The 15,887-nt window shown below is 33.6% G+C and overlaps 2 protein-coding genes and 1 long non-coding RNA gene across 3 annotated transcripts in view; 1 reads left to right on the top strand and 2 right to left on the bottom strand.

The window, feature by feature from the left end:
• Positions 1–12,319, bottom strand: part of LOC132714611 (nucleolar protein 10-like) — a 33,768-nt gene extending 21,449 nt beyond the window's left edge. The window contains exons 1-5 of the mRNA XM_060697503.1: positions 12,151–12,319; positions 11,468–11,513; positions 2,906–3,004; positions 2,077–2,192; positions 1,248–1,384 (exon numbers count right to left, since the gene is read on the bottom strand). Of these exons, the coding sequence (XP_060553486.1) occupies positions 1,248–1,384; positions 2,077–2,192; positions 2,906–3,004; positions 11,468–11,513; positions 12,151–12,216 (464 nt within the window). The 5' untranslated portion in view covers positions 12,217–12,319. The remainder of the gene's footprint in view (positions 1–1,247; positions 1,385–2,076; positions 2,193–2,905; positions 3,005–11,467; positions 11,514–12,150) is intronic.
• Positions 5,335–9,513, bottom strand: LOC132714610 (zinc finger protein 862-like). Its single transcript, XM_060697502.1, has 4 exons — positions 8,158–9,513; positions 7,555–7,780; positions 6,536–6,659; positions 5,335–6,243 (listed from the first exon to the last, which is right to left on the bottom strand). The coding sequence occupies exons 1-4, from the start codon at positions 9,463–9,465 to the stop codon at positions 5,532–5,534; spliced, it is 2,370 nt and encodes a 789-aa protein (XP_060553485.1). The 5' UTR covers positions 9,466–9,513; the 3' UTR covers positions 5,335–5,531.
• A 273-nt stretch (positions 12,320–12,592) lies between the features above and the next one.
• On the top strand, positions 12,593–15,450 carry LOC132714621 (uncharacterized). The gene is made up of 3 exons (XR_009623587.1): positions 12,593–13,166; positions 14,189–14,291; positions 14,560–15,450. It is a non-coding gene; the product is annotated as an uncharacterized LOC132714621 (long non-coding RNA).
• Positions 15,451–15,887: the final 437 nt, after the last annotated feature.

Genomic DNA, 15,887 nt, shown 5'->3' with positions numbered 1-15,887 from the left:
CAAAGAAACCAAACTATTTTGGGATAAAATCAACAAAAAACAAAACAAATACAAAAATTTTCAGATCAAAATAAGGATCAATTTTAGGATCAGGATCAATATTTGGATCAACTGTAAAATGCCCGTATCTTGCAAAAATGACAATAAATTTATTCTAAAATTTCATAAACTTGCTGCAAGTCTAGTTTTATCAAATTAATATTAGATATTTAATCTTTGAGGATAAACAATGAAGAATATTAGAGTTTTTAAATTTGATCCTGATCTTGATCCTGATCCTTAAATCTTTGTGAACACGGGGCCAGAGGGTCCAAATGCAATACCAACCGGACTTTCCACATAAGGTTGCTATATACCAAGTTTGATAACAATACCTCATTCATAACTCTAGTTATCGTCCGGAAACCATGATGTGGACCAACCGACAGACGGACCGACCGACCGACAAGCTGACTCCTATATACCCCCCCTAAACTTCGTTTGTGGGGGTATAATAAAAGTATTTGCATAAAAGTCTGCTTTATGTTATGAAATATAAGATCACCAGCTTATTCTTATCATTTGTAAAGCACTTGATGATTTTCTTATGGAAATATTATAAAACCTCCTTTAGGAATGCCATAGCCATTGTGTTTTTCAGTAAGCAATCAATAATTGTATCATTTTTTAATTCTTCTCGTTTCCAATAATTGTTGGTTTCAGTATTTATTAAGCTTATTTTTGGAATGACAACTGGTCAAATGAGTATAAAATATTTTAACTTCTTTTTATTTGTTTTGTTTGATGTTATGGTGCACAAACACAAAATCTTATTCAAAACTAAAAATGATACTGTTGGTTAATCATGTTTTTGCATTTTAATATTACAATTTCCCTCAAACTTTGAGAGGACATTCAGAAGGCATTTACTAAATCTTATAATATTTAGGATTTTGTTTGTTACTTCACAAAATTATGTCCATATCATTTGGATATCATTTGACATTTAGTCAATATTATTACCCCTCCCTTTTTGTGTAATGCTAATTTCCCATATGCTGAGGGTAATTCAAGTGTATCATGTGACTAAGAAATTTGTACTGTTACAGACATTAGCTGAAGGTAACAGTATTTTCCCTGGGATGATATTTTTACTGTTTTTTACCCATAAGCCCGTGTGTTATTTATATATAGTGATGTAAACATGTATTAAATCTAGTTCTTTCGGATAATAGAGTAAGAATTGTATATAGTTTGCATCTCCATACCTTACACTCGCAACATAAAGGTCACAGTTCGCACTATGATATGCCAGGTCACGTCCATATTTGGGTATCCTTGTCCTATAATACCTGCCGAACTGCGAGTGAAATTCAATGTAGCGATCACACTGTAAAAATGCTATCTGAAAAAGGTAAAACACAGCTATTAATGGGATTTTTTTGGTCATCTTTGTGGCAATAATTGGGCCCAATTTACAATCTGATTAAAATCAGCTCCTAATTTATGTTATGGTTTAAGGATCTGACCTTTGCCCTCTTGTGACCTTTCAACACAAACTTTTCATTTTCTTCAAACTGAATACAATGTAGTATTTTATTGTTGGTTTTTTTTTTGTCCATTTGGAAGACCATTTCTAAGTCAGAATTGGTTAAGAGTTTTTGATTATGATCATATTATGGTTAAACACGAAATGACAAAAGCTTATTGCCACCTAAGTGCAGTAACAGGTTAAGTCCTTCTAAATTTAGTATAAGTTAACCAGTTATTGCACTAAAGTGATGTTATGTGCCTGAAAAGTACATCTGAAAGATCTATAATTATATCCCTAGATTAGGAAAGTTGTATGGATATCTGAATATCCAAATCAGACTGAAGATTTGACCAAGTTAAATGAAGCCCACATCTTCAAGTAAAAAAACATCAGATAAATATAGAATTAAATCAGATAGGCCTAACTCGACTTTTTAAGAGGTCCCCTCAATGCCCTAGTAAAACTAGTATTCCCACAGATTGCTTCCCACCTCAGTGAATTCTATCATTCACCTCACAGCATAGTGTTAAGTTGTTATGATATTTTTTGCCATGTTCACTAACCTTGGTGTAATCTTCTGACAAGAACTGGAATTGTACGACATCTGAATCAAGGCCTCGTTCAAACTTCATCGACATCTGTTGAACATCGTAGCACCTTACCCGTGGCTTGTAAGTACCTGTCAAAATACTTCTTTATTACCGAGATAAAAATCTCTTTTATTAACCCTTAACCTCTTACATTTCTATACGGACTTGCAATAGGGGTGCACCGATTCAGCTTTCTGTTGATATTGCTTTGTGATTGGATTAATGTTAATTTGATTACTCAGGCTTTGTTAACATTAATATTTCTATCAGGAATACTTAAGGATCAATATTTAACTATACTGAAGAAGACCTTGGAGTGTCAATAATTTCTAGTATGTCTTCCACTTTTTAACAAAACATTTCAGTGTTTACTTTTACAAGTGTTTTGTTTGGCAAGCGCGAACACGTAACAAATGAAAGAAATGCTTGAAAAGGTTTGTCAAATATTAGAAAAAAATATTTTTGTGGAAATGATGACAACGAATTGAATTGAAATACGACCATGATGAACCCAGACTCGACTCATCAGCTCTGAATCAGGGTCAGGCATTATCACGAGTAATTGTTTGAATTTGTTTCACTCCTAACTTGTAAAGCAGTTCACTCAAAGTTTCAGGGATTTCAATATCAAAATACAAGAATGAAACTACTAAAAGTATTAATCATGGTAAACACTTCAGATTGGCCTGACTCTATACTTGTACCAAACACTAACCACTTTTTGACTCAGGTTAAGAATGAAAAGCTAAATTTGGTAATCATGATTACATGTACAAAACAAAAGTAATATAAATATACTAACCAGCTACGTATATGTATTGCCCATCTGGAGATACTTGTACACAATGACTGACAGTTGGCATATCAAAGTCTTGGATGAGCTCAACTCGGCGCTGTATGTCTGAAACCAAACAAACAGAATTAACTAATGTGTGGAAAAATGAATTGTTGCCCACAGATAAATTCAGTATAAACTTAACATTTTCATGAGCCTTATTTCACGCCACTAGCAATCCTTAGGTAAAGCGTCAGACTAGTGATCTAAGGATCTCTAGCTGGATAGGTTCAAACCCCTTCAGGGGCAAGCTGTTGTTTCCTTGAGCAAGAAACTTTACAATCATTGCACAGTTGATTCCAGAAACAGATTCATTAGAGTGTCTATAAGCTTTTAGCTTCCTACATAATCAAACAAGAACCGGTTGAACCGGGTGATGCTCCCCGAGAAGGTTCTGGACACAGGAAAGTATAAAAAAAATGAACAAAGGGCAATAACTCCAAAATTAGACCAGGCTTTGTTTAGGTTCTTGAAGCGTTTCAGTTCTATCCAATTACATCTAGCTACCTACAAAGTTTCATGTTGATATCTCTAATAGTTTTAAAGTAATGTCCAGGACAAAAGTCAAAAAGTAAAAATAAACAAAGGGCAATTACTTCAAAATAAGGCAAGGCAGAGTAATGATTCTTAAGCACTGCACTTCCACCCAATGAGACCTATCTATCTACAAAGTTTCATGTTAATATCTCTTATAATTTTAGAGTAATGTCCCAGACAAAGTTCAAAGTGTCAAAATGAACAAAGGGCAATAACTCCAAAAGTAGGCAAGACAGTGTTACAGTTCTTGTGCACTGCAAACTTACTCAATGAGATCTATCTACCTACAAAGTTTCATGTTGATATCTCTTATACATTAAGAAATATGTCCCGGACAAAGTTCAAAGTGTAAAAATAAACAAAGGGGGATAATTCAAAAATTAGGCAAGGCAGAGTTAAGGTTCTTGTTCACTGCACACCTACTCAATGAGATCTATCTACCTACAAAGTTTCATGTTGATACCTCTTATACTTTTAGAGTTATGTCCCGGACAAAGTTCAAAGTGTAAAATAAACAAAGGGGGATAATTCAAAAATTAGACAAGGCAGAGTTACAGTTCTTGTGCACTGCACACCTACTCAATGAGATCTATCTACCTACAAAGTTTCATGTTGATACCTCTTATACCTTTAGAGTTATGTCCCGGACAAATTTCAAAGTGTAAAATAAACAAAGGGGGATAATTCAAAAATTAGGCAAGGCAGAGTTACGGTTCTTGTGCACTGCACACCTACTCAATGAGATCTATCTACCTACAAAATTTCATGTTGATATCTCTTATACTTTTAGAGTTATGTCCTGGACAAAGTTCAAAGTGTAAAATAAACAAAGGGGGATAATTAAAAAAATAGGCAAGGCAGAGTTACGGTTCTTGTGCACTGCACTTCTACTCAATGAGATCTATCTACCTACAAAGCTTCATGTTAATACCTCTTATACTTTTAGAGTTATGTCCCGGTAAATTTCAAAGTGTAAAATAAACAAAGGGGGGTAATTCAAAAATTAGGCAAGGCAGAGTTACGGTTCTTGTGCACTGCACTTCTACTCAATGAGATCTATCTACCTACAAAGTTTCATGTTGATACCTCTTATACTTTTAGAGTTATGTCCCGGACAAAGTTCAAAGTGTAAAATAAACAAAGGGGAATAATTCAAAAATTAGGCAAGGCAGAGTTACGGTTCTTGTGCACTGCACTTCTACTCAATGAGATCTATCTACCTACAAAGTTTCATGTTGATACCTCTTATACTTTTAGAGTTATGTCCCGGACAAAGTTCAAAGTGTAAAAATAAACAAAGGGGAATAATTCAAAAATTAGGCAAGGCAGAGTTACGGTTCTTGTGCACTGCACACCTACTTAATGAGATCTATCTACCTACAAAGTTTCATGTTGATACCTCTTGTTGTTTCAAAGTTATGTCCCGGACAAGAAAAGGGGACGGACGGACGGACGGACGGACGGACGGACGGACGGCCGGACGGACGGACGGACAAGGCGGCGACTATATGCTCCCCCGAAATTTTTTCGGGGAGCATAATTAAAATTAATTCAGTATAAAATTTTTTCTCAGAGTCTTCAGTGTTGCATCTAGGCCGCGCGATTGCGCGATTTGCGCATTTTTTATGCAGATTGAGCATTTTAATGAAATCAGTGCGCGCCAAGTCGCGCATCTGACGATCTTTTCAACTTTATTCAGTTTATCTTCATCGTATCTAAAAACTATCACAAATACTTCAGCCATGTTTGTTTTCACTCATGGTTATGACTAAAATATGTACTAAATCGCGTGTAGCAGCCGACTGAGTCATCTCGCCAGGGATAAAAACTAACCATTTAAGCTTGGTGGCCACCTGGACCACTGACTGGAAAATTTTGGTGGCCCAGTAAATATTTTAGTGGACCTACAATTTATCGAGTTAATATAACAAGTCATATTCTGAATCTATGAAAATTATTAATTTAATTAAAAACTTTGTAAATAAAATCATATCACTGAAACAGAGTTCTTTATTTGTGTATTGTTTAGTTATGATGTGTTAAATATCTATCTGTATCAGTCTCTAGTATTTAAGTCCAACAATTTTGAAAACACAATATCTTCCTCCAAGTCTGAGTCAATATCAGAATAGTCACTGGCCTCATCAGATGAGGAATAGTACTTATTTGATTGTTCCTCTGATGTTATTGAAGAAAATCTATACTGTTTGCTCACAAGTTCATTGTCAAATGTTTGTGTGCTGGCTTCAACAGAAGGAATTTGATCTGTTTGAACCTCTACAGAAACACTGGATTGTTGGGATTCCTCATAAACAATAGAGGTACTGCTTTTGTCTAATTCAGGACCAGTTTCCAAGTCTTTTGAAACAGGAATTGGCTTAGACATTACAATGCTCTCAGTCTCTTGTGGAACAACAACATCTGGTGTTTGAGTAAACACAGTTGGTTTTCTTTTACTTGCTGACATGTCTTTAAAGTTCACTCTTTTAGTGCGGTTTCCCTCACTGTTCCATAGATAAACAGCCTCACTAGGATTAAAATCTCCAATTTTAGGAGCATGTAACTTGGTAATTAATAGGTCATTTAAACTACCCTGACTCAATGTTGATCGGATTTTTGTTTTTAGAACTTTCATCAATGAAAATCCCCTTTCAGCTTCAGCACTACTTGGGCTCATAGTTAAAATAAGATCCATTACATCTAATATATTCCGATACTGGTGTCCATATATTTCATTTACTTGTGTCCATGATTCAAACTTGGCTGTGCTAAAATAGAAATACCAAAAAAGAAAATCTTAGTTTTTGTATTATATTAATCTCATTTTATTTATTTGCTTTTTTATCAAGTTTCAACATCACATGTAAGAGCTAAGTTAGAATTAATTTAGCAGAATAACTATCCTCAGATTGTTCATTGAAACAGGCAGTTTATGAAGTAATTTAAACTTAAATTGTAACATTTATTTGTCTGAAGTTAGCTGTATTACTAATATTTTTTATCAACAGAGTGATATGAATGATAAGAAAATTCAGTTTGAATATAAAAGCTTTAACTTACTTTTCACAAATAGCCTTCTTCAACATGATCCACTCCATCTCAATCTCATCACAGTTCAACCCAGCTTTTTCAAATAAAGTACGAAAATGACTGATTAAAGTTAGCAAGTCTTCTGTTCCAAAATCTGAAAGCAGAATAACAATTATTTGAACACAAATTATCAGACTATCAGTATATAAATATAGTGTGAATGTACTTTATTTTCCCTATCTTACTATTTCATTTCTCTTTCTAAGAATTTTCATTTTTTGTCAATTTGATTTATAAATAATGACACTCCTATATATCAATAATATAAATTTGCTATTATAGTAACACTTACACAAAATTGCACTTGTCCAAGCTTTAGTCTTTTGTAATTAAATAATATAATTTTATTATTTATTTGAATCTTCCTTAAATACTGACATGTATGTAAAGTTGAAGAAAATAAATAATTCACAGTCACAAACTTAAAGAAAATAAAAAGGGAATCAGTAAGATCACTAACAACGCAAAATTAAATACAAAAAAAGTAAAATAAAAATAACAATAATAATCAACAATCACACAAATAATAATAAATAAAGTAAACAACAATCAGTGCTCATTTAAACTCAGTATAACCTTGAAGCATTTCCCAAGACTTGGGCCATGATAAAATATCTGCTATTCTTGTAGCCTTAATCACACCTAATGATGAAAATTCAGAGAATCTTCGCAAAAGTGCTGCTTCTATCTGATCTATGATCTTGTTCCTTGCTGAATTAAATTCTCTTTCATCTCCTTTTAATTCTAATTTGCTGTTAATAATCTTTCTTAGACTGGGTCCATCACTGGTATAAAACAGTTATATATGCAATTTAAAGCACATTTAACAATACAATGTTTCAGATTTATAACAGTTAATAAGATAATGATGGCTAGATTTCGACTTAGCAATTTTAGAATATTTGGTAAATTGATTGAGATTTAAGTGGGGCATATGATTAAATTAAACAGATTACTGTAAAACTATTTTCCTATAATTTATAAATTACCTAGTTTTGTATCCTCTAAGAACTTCCAACATGATTCTATAGTCGAGTGTTGTTGGGAGATCAAGCACTGGTTGTTTTGGACACCTAGTGACAATCTTTTTAAGACACTTAGAACATCTATCAAAAAATAGATGAAATATATAATGCTCTTTGTCTGAAGAAGTTTCAAAAAAGCATAGGCTTTGGCCCGTGAATCTGTTGACACACGTTCAGATGGTTCTGTTAACTGAAAGATATAAGAAAAATTAAGATCATTACATTAGATTAGGTCTTGTAAAGTGAATTGGTCTATAATTAAAGATATGTTAAACAATAAAATACAATTAAAAATTACAAAATAGAAGAATAAAACTTGAATTTTATTGGTAAGTATGAGAAAAATATTCTGATATGTTACTTATATACAATAAAGCAAAAAATAGTTTTCTGATAAAATATTAATTTTATTATTGTTCATCTTATCTTGTACGTAATATCTCGAAGAACTTTTAACTTTTTTGCTAAACTATTTTATATGGTTTAACCGTTATTCAAACTTTGTAGTTCTATAACTTTTAAAAAATTCTAGTTGTTGAAATAATTAATTTATTGAAGTGACTGTACCTGTCCAAGATGGCTAATTATATATTTATAGGATACTGTGATATTTTGTAAAGCCAATGCAGTATGCCCAATCCACCTTGTACCTCCAACCCTGCTTGGTAGCAATAAGCCCTTGTCATCATCTGTTTTCAGCGCACATTCACTCCTTTTCAACATTGCTCTATTTAGGCTACTATTATGATAAAAATAATAGAGTCCCATTGCAAGGACACTAATAGTTTTTTCATATAATTTCACTGATTTGGCAGCATCTTTTAGGGATAATTCTAGGCGGTGAGCCATACAGTGGATCGTAATCATATCAGGCTGTTGTCTTCTTAAAATAGCTCCAACTCCACCTTTACATCCAACCATTACACTGGCACCATCACATGATATGGCAACAGTTTTCAGAAGAAATTTATTCCAGTCATAAGAAAGATTAGTTTGAACAACATTTTGTAGGCCATTTACAATATTCTCAGCAGATGCTTTGTCACAGCTATCAACACCTATAAAGTCAGTAGATATGATGCCTTCTCTACAATATCTGACAAACCACATTTCTTGCTCTTTAACAGAGGCATCTGTGCTCCCATCTCCAATAATACAGAGAAATTTTGATGTACTTATGCGTGATGACACTTTTGTAATTTCATTTTTAGCAATATAGTATATGAAAGTTTTAGCTGCTGCTGCATTTCTGTAAGTTTCACCGACATTAACATTTTTTACAGAGTCAAGCTCACACATCCATATAAAGTCAGTAAACGGACGGTTATGTATAGCAAGGGCGTGCGCTGTCCTAAATAAAATGGCCATTTTCTTGAAATTTTCATGATTTAACTTTTGCACTAATTTCCCAGCTTCCGACATACTTGCAGGCACACATTTTGCATGATAACAAGCCTGACACTTAAGATGGGATTTGGACTGTTCATGTAATTTGATTGTTTCAATTTTATAACTTTTACAACCTTGAACGAACAAAGATTGACGTTTGCTTTCATATTCGTTACAATAGCTGCATTTCATTCCGTTCTCGGTGTTTTCAAGCCACGGTCTTTCCTTTTTCCAGTCCAGTAGGAACGATCTTGAACGTTTATTTTTCTCATATTCATTGAAGTACTTTCTTTTGTCATCGGCCGATAGCTTTTTCTTTTTCGGTTCGCTAACACCGTCAAGAAACCGCCACATTTTTCCACGGACAATGTGATTTTTTTTTACGCTATGGACGCAGCCATATTGTGACGTTATTGATAGGGATAAAATCCGTTGCGCGCCGTTTAATTTTCGTTTATTGTGCGGATAATTTAATCTACGGCCCATTTTTTTGTAGTCGCCGACTGGACGACTATTTTGAAATTTTTGGTGGCCCAATTACAAATTTAGTCGCCATGGGCGACCGCTAATTTTCAGCCCTGCTCGCGTGTGTTTTGTAGTATTCGTCAATATTTTATTTTTTCTACTTCCGTTTTTGAGCGGACGATAACTGTCAAAAATGCCTGAGCGTAAAATAAATGAATTCTTTTCGGTATGTCATATTGTAAGGTAAATGTATGTCCCCCACATTTTTTTCAAATCCCCCACATTTTTCAATTGAGTGGGGGACAATCCCCCATAATTTTGAAATTCTAGACGCAACACTGGAGTCTTATTATAATATATTCAAATTATACATATTGTATATTTTGGTAGAGTTGTCAATTCAGTGCATAGCATAACGAAAATATCGGATCACAAAATTAATATCAAAGATACACTGATATTTCAATATTTATTTTTAATTACTTGTCTGTAATTCATATTCAAGCCTGTTCTGTAAAATTAATATTCTACTCATTATATGTCTTGTTTATAAAAATTGACCATTTTTTAGTCATCACTGTTATGAAATATTACCATTTCATAATGACAGCATAGTGTTAGACATGGACACCTGCTTCTGTATATTTGTATGTTTGTTTCAAATGTGTACCGATTACTTACAGACCTGCAAATATCAATACATCGATATTGTTTCTATCATTGACAGCTCTTCATGTAGCAGTGTTCAATCTAGAGCGCGCCATTGCGCCATTGACCCCCTGAAAAGACCGCCGGCGTAAAACAAATTCAACTGTGGGCCCGACGGGCGCACTCATAGAAAATGCCATTAATGATCTTAAACCTGATTAAGTACATAAAAAGTTTCTTGTGAATAATATTAATAAATACTGAATTCAAAACTGAAGTTTGTATAGAAAAACAAGAGCATGTTGGTAAGATAGTTACCGCACTAGGTAACCCTTTTAAAACCTTGATCGCTACGCTCTCTCGGTCCGGGTCTGTAATTACTATGCAGACCTGTTCTTCGTACCGTAACTATTACTTACTTTTAAAAACAAAACAAATCGTCACAGATAATCCAATACGTGCGTGTAGTTATAGTTTTTTAACGGTCAAAACAAATTAATATTCAATAACTTTCCGGAGGAAAAAAACTATATATTTGTGAAAAAGTGGGAGTTAATTATAGAGGTGTGCATAAATTATTACGAACACGCCTTCAACCAATTAAAAAAGTCTTAAAGATGGAGCTAATCAAACACGATTGGCTAGGGAGTGTCTGACAATTGAGTAAATAAACTTTGATTGGTCTTTGGCTGGTCAGCGCTTAAACATTGTGCATATCATTAATCAATGCAGACATCTTAAGCATGACGTAAGAACTGCTGCCCTGACAAAAGATCAAAGGTACCGGTATGTCAATATACATTGTCTTAGCACCTGTTGACACTTTGTTTTTAGCTTGGATATATTGAGAAGGGTAAATGTTTTTAGCGACTATTGTAAGTTTATAAGCTTATTGCAAAATATGATTTTCCTTTATATATCGGGCGCTGATTAATAAAAACTGAACATTGTTATCAAATATCCCTGGTAACATTTAAATAAGATTCATAATTATGTTTCTTTGAACATTATGTCATTGTTTCTTTACCAATCAGTTCTTAAAATTGAGCCTGCATCAACGCTAACAGAACTCTCGAAAAAGGTCCAAATAATGCTATTTTTTGTAGTTGAGTTGATTGTTATGGAATTTTGCAACCGGTTTTGGTCTATATATGGTACGTGAACAAGTAACTTAAAAAGATACAATACCTTATTTGAATTTGATGTTCATTTTAAGTGTTGGCCTCCTTCTTTTTTCAAATGACCCCCTTTTAAAAAGTTTATGGGCCCGAAGTGCCCTCTGGAAATTTGTTCTAGATTGAACACTGCATGTAGGTAACCTTAGGTTTGAGACACTTATTAAAACACCTTTATGAAACAAGGGATTCAAACATACCCACATCCTGTTTCTGCAGCGATCTCTTTCGTCTGTCGGAAAGCCACTGTAATGAAATATAATGATGATGATGAATAATGATTATGATAATCATGTTTGCCATGCCTACATGTAAGAATACATTTCTTTTCACAGATAATCATTATGCACAATTACCTCTGCTCAGATGCAAAAGCGTCTACTTTAGTACTAGGGTTAAATATAGTTGACTGGTTACAGGTAACATAATATTATCTTTGTTTGAATCCTTCACAGTATCAACCATATCATCATCGCCCACGTTGGGCGCCAAATGTCACAGGGTGAGAAAAATGTGCAGCCTGACTGGGACTCGAAACCCAGGACCTTTGGAATACCGTTCTGCGGCTCTACAGACTGAGCTATCCGGCCGCTTATACATCTTCTCCCCTAAATAGTGAACAGTTCTGAACCATGACATGTACCTTGAGATTTTGATTTGGGAATGGCTAGCTGTACAGGTCCATTCACAGGCACTAGACACAAATTATTTACCTCTATATGCTCATAATACTATATATAAAGAATTTTTTTATATAGTATTATGAGCATATAGAAGAGGTAAATAATTTGTGTCTAGTGCCTGTGGGTCCATTCTGATAAAACTGTTCGCCGGAAAAAAATCCTACTATGTAAGTTTCGATTCATTTTCCATTTATTCTTACCTCTGGTAGTGATTTACCAGCACTTAAATTGTAGATCTTGACATTGTTGGGGTTAGACACTTGCATCCTCGTAACAACGTTGAGAAAAGCTTTTTAAAAATTTGTTTTCCTTAAACACATGCAACTTCCGGTTGCAGTCGCCATTTTCCGGTGTTAATGTAAATATTTCCTCTATCAATTTATCTCTACAGGGTGCGTTAAAAGTATTGCCCAATCACATGTTCCCGGTCCCCCTTCGTCCCCTCACGGATTAATGTAAAAAAAAATCCGTGGTCCCCTTTAACTAGATCGAAGTTTAACGGTTTAAATATTAATCTGTTCAATATGACAATCATAAATATACGACATTTTTAGAATGATGTTGATATGAAAAGATAAAAAAATTAAATAGTAATTATTAATTTTTTTGAAAATATGCATATATACCCAGCAAACACCCGACGTTGACCCAACGTTGGATCAACGTTGAATTTTGGTCGCGACGTCGGTGACCTTCATACCACGTCAAATCGACGTTGAATCCCCGACGTCTAACAGACGTTGCATTTTGACGTCGACTCGACGTCGGGTTTTGGTCGGTTATCTGACAATAGGTAAATTTAATTTATGAAACCAATATATATATAAATGAAAGCATAAACAGCGAGAATTTTAAGTTTAAGTTTAGAAAGGGAGCATTATATATTTATTTTCTCCATCAAAACAACAGTATCACGTGGGTGGCTAACGTACGATATTCGATAGGTGGCGCTGTGTAAACGGATAGTCGCAGATCAGTATGAAATATATTTGCTCTATTTTCGTTTAAATAATATCTTATCTCCTCGAATTAGTCTAAGAAGTGTTTATATAATTAACAATGAAGTTGTTATCATTTTTGAAGGCTTCATTTTATAGTGGTAAATTATTTAGTAAATTCGAATTTGCGACTCATCGGATTTGAAATTCAATTGTATTGGCGGACAAAAAACGACGGGTTGACAGACAAAGTTGTGTATTCCAAACAAAAGAAAAAGGTAGGCAACCATTATATATTGTTTTTCAATGCTAATTTACCGCATGTTTGTATGGATTTGATGGTTATTTGATCAATGAAATGTTTGACTGGTAAAACTTAATGTCACGTGATTTCGCGAGATAATTTTTTTTTGTTTCCACGTAAGAACACTTTATCATTTGCTATAGAACAGTCTGTATAATCGGATCATTTTCCCCACACTATATCGCCATGCCAAATAAATGCACAATCAATGGTAGGAAATATCCTAGCAATTGAAATCAATAAAAAGTTAAATGCAGTACGTAAGACTCATATTATTCAAATGCTGGTAAATAAAATTTCCTCTTATTTCTTATCAACATGAATTTCACTTATATGAGGGGCCAGTCATTTACACATGTATCAGATGCAGTTTGATTTTGATATCTGTGTAGTTGTTAAACTACTCGTTGTTAATTGTATTACTTTACCCATACTGTAAGCATACCATGTGTTTCTTATATTATGATAATGATTCATGGCATTTGATACATGTAAATGATACGACTTTTGTAAGATATATCTGAAAGCACATTGTATTTGACTAGTTATCTTTTTATTAATGTAAAACAACATATTATCAATCAGAAAACACATTATCATAGTTATAAATCAATAAAAGTAATAGTTTGTTAATTAGCCTGCTTATCAACAAGTTGTATGCTCGTATCATAAAACGTTTTTACACTAAGCCAGTCTGTCCTATATACACTTAGCAGACCAGATCATGCTGGGCAGAGATGATATCTATAAAAATGACAGTAACATGTGAATTTCTTTGATGTTGTATGAGCATTTGTACAAAGTACTTTGAATATAAAAAATAACAATATCAATTTTTGCGGGAGTAGAATTAATTTGGTATTTGTTATATCAGTTTTTCATGCGCTTATGAGTTAACTAAGATTAATAATAATTTGATTTTGCCTAATGTATTAGACAAACATCCTTTCACCACATGGTTATTAAATTCTAAAATGATTATATTTCGTCTTTCAGATTGTGAAAAGTATGATAATTCAACATGTGTCAAAAGTTCATGAGGAAGATGAAAATATTTAGAGGAAAAGAAAAATGAAAACCTACCAAGATTTTGTGACAGGTATATTTCAAAATATTATAGAAGATACAGTGATCTTATTACCCTTGATTTTATAATGACATTCTTTACGAAGCCATTTTTATCAAAATTAATAGAAATATACAGTATGTATACGAAACTACACGGTTTAAACAAAATTAAAAATAATAAGTGCATGTATCTTTTTAAGTAGTTTGAGAGTTTTGTTAGAATTTCGTTTAATTATAATATGTAAAAGTGATTTATTTCTTGCACTTGTAACTGATTATTTTATTATTTTTAATTTCAGAAAGTGTGATGAGATCTCAGGTTGGAGACGGTAATGATACGCTTAAAGTATGCCCCAGATCGACATAGTGGAGGAGGACGAAAGAAGCTAGAATACTAATGAAGATACATGAACATTGCTATTTATAGTTATAACAAAATGTTCAGAATATTGTTCCATTTAACATTCAGATCTAGATTCAGTTATAAAATACAAAGACAAATATACATTTAGTGAGTTGGATAGATGATTGGAAAATCCCAAACTCAGAGTGATCAGTTCAGTGGTGATAAAAGAAAAAACACATGCATGGATGTTTGCTATATAAAATGTCAGTGTTAATATTCAAGAAGGATTTTGTTTAACATGCTTAATTAATACATGAAGCGTTATTAAAGTACATACCGTCAAGGTAAATAGTTCAAAAAATATTATGTAAACCTTGCATTTGTTATATAGTACCACATTTCTTGTTTTGTACTTGTGATTCCGAGTATAAAATAAATTGCTAAAATCATAAGAATGATTATTTTTAACCCTATTAAAGAGCTTTAAAATGAAAAAAAAATCATATTCCAAAAGTTTTGAACGAGGTTAAATCATGGTTAGAAAATTTGGTCAGATAAGGTTGGCATATGGTCAGATAATGGTCAGAAAAGGTTGGATTATGGTCAGAAAAAGGTTTGATTATGTCCAAATAATGGTCAGAAAAGGTTGGATTATGGTCAGATAATGGTCAGAAACGGTTGGATTATGGTCAGAAAAGGTTGGATAAAGGTCATTTTATGACGTTGTATAGACGTCGGTTTCTGACGTCTAAAAAACTTTCAAATCCAACCTTCTGCCAACGTTTACCCAACGTCAGGGTCTAACGTCAGTACAACGTTGGTACAACGTCTTTTGTTTGCTGGGATAGGCCCGCCTCGTCTCAACTCTCAAGTCACAGTGCGCCCTATCCCAAAAAACGGTCCGCCCGTGCCCTGTCTCACAGTCTGTGCTGCCCTACGATCGTATACATCCTGGGCCAATGGGTAGTCCTTACAAGTTCGTCCCCTGACATTTCCTCCCTTAACACACTTGACCCCCTATTTTAGGGAGAACTGTCTGCATAAGATGCATATTGTAGTCTGACTCACATACCTCTCCATTTTTTTATTTTGTAATCAACTGATTAATACAATTTTTGATTTATATAAATCAGAAAAAGAGAATATGTTTACCACGGTCCAGAATACGAATCAGAGATGTACGTAGATATATATTTGTATGTTCTCGTTACGTTCGCCTCACAACAAGCTGTGTTATATATACATGTGAAACAATTGCCTATGACCCGAAAAATGAAACTA

The sequence above is a fragment of the Ruditapes philippinarum genome, unplaced genomic scaffold (assembly GCF_026571515.1).
Source record: "Ruditapes philippinarum isolate M1 unplaced genomic scaffold, ASM2657151v2 ctg888_1_1_1_1, whole genome shotgun sequence".
Lineage (NCBI taxonomy): Eukaryota > Metazoa > Mollusca > Bivalvia > Venerida > Veneridae > Ruditapes > Ruditapes philippinarum.
This window is presented reverse-complemented; position numbering and strand designations above follow the sequence as displayed.

Coding starts and splice junctions, on each gene's coding strand:
- LOC132714610 (XM_060697502.1), bottom strand. CDS start 9,465: ATGGGCCGTAGATTAAATTATCCGCACAATAAACGAAAATTAAACGGC. Junction 6,660..7,554: donor CTTAGAGGATACAAAACTAG/GTAATTTATAAA, acceptor TTCTGCTTTCAG/ATTTTGGAACAGAAGACTTG. Junction 6,244..6,535: donor AAGAAGGCTATTTGTGAAAA/GTAAGTTAAAGC, acceptor TTTCTATTTTAG/CACAGCCAAGTTTGAATCAT.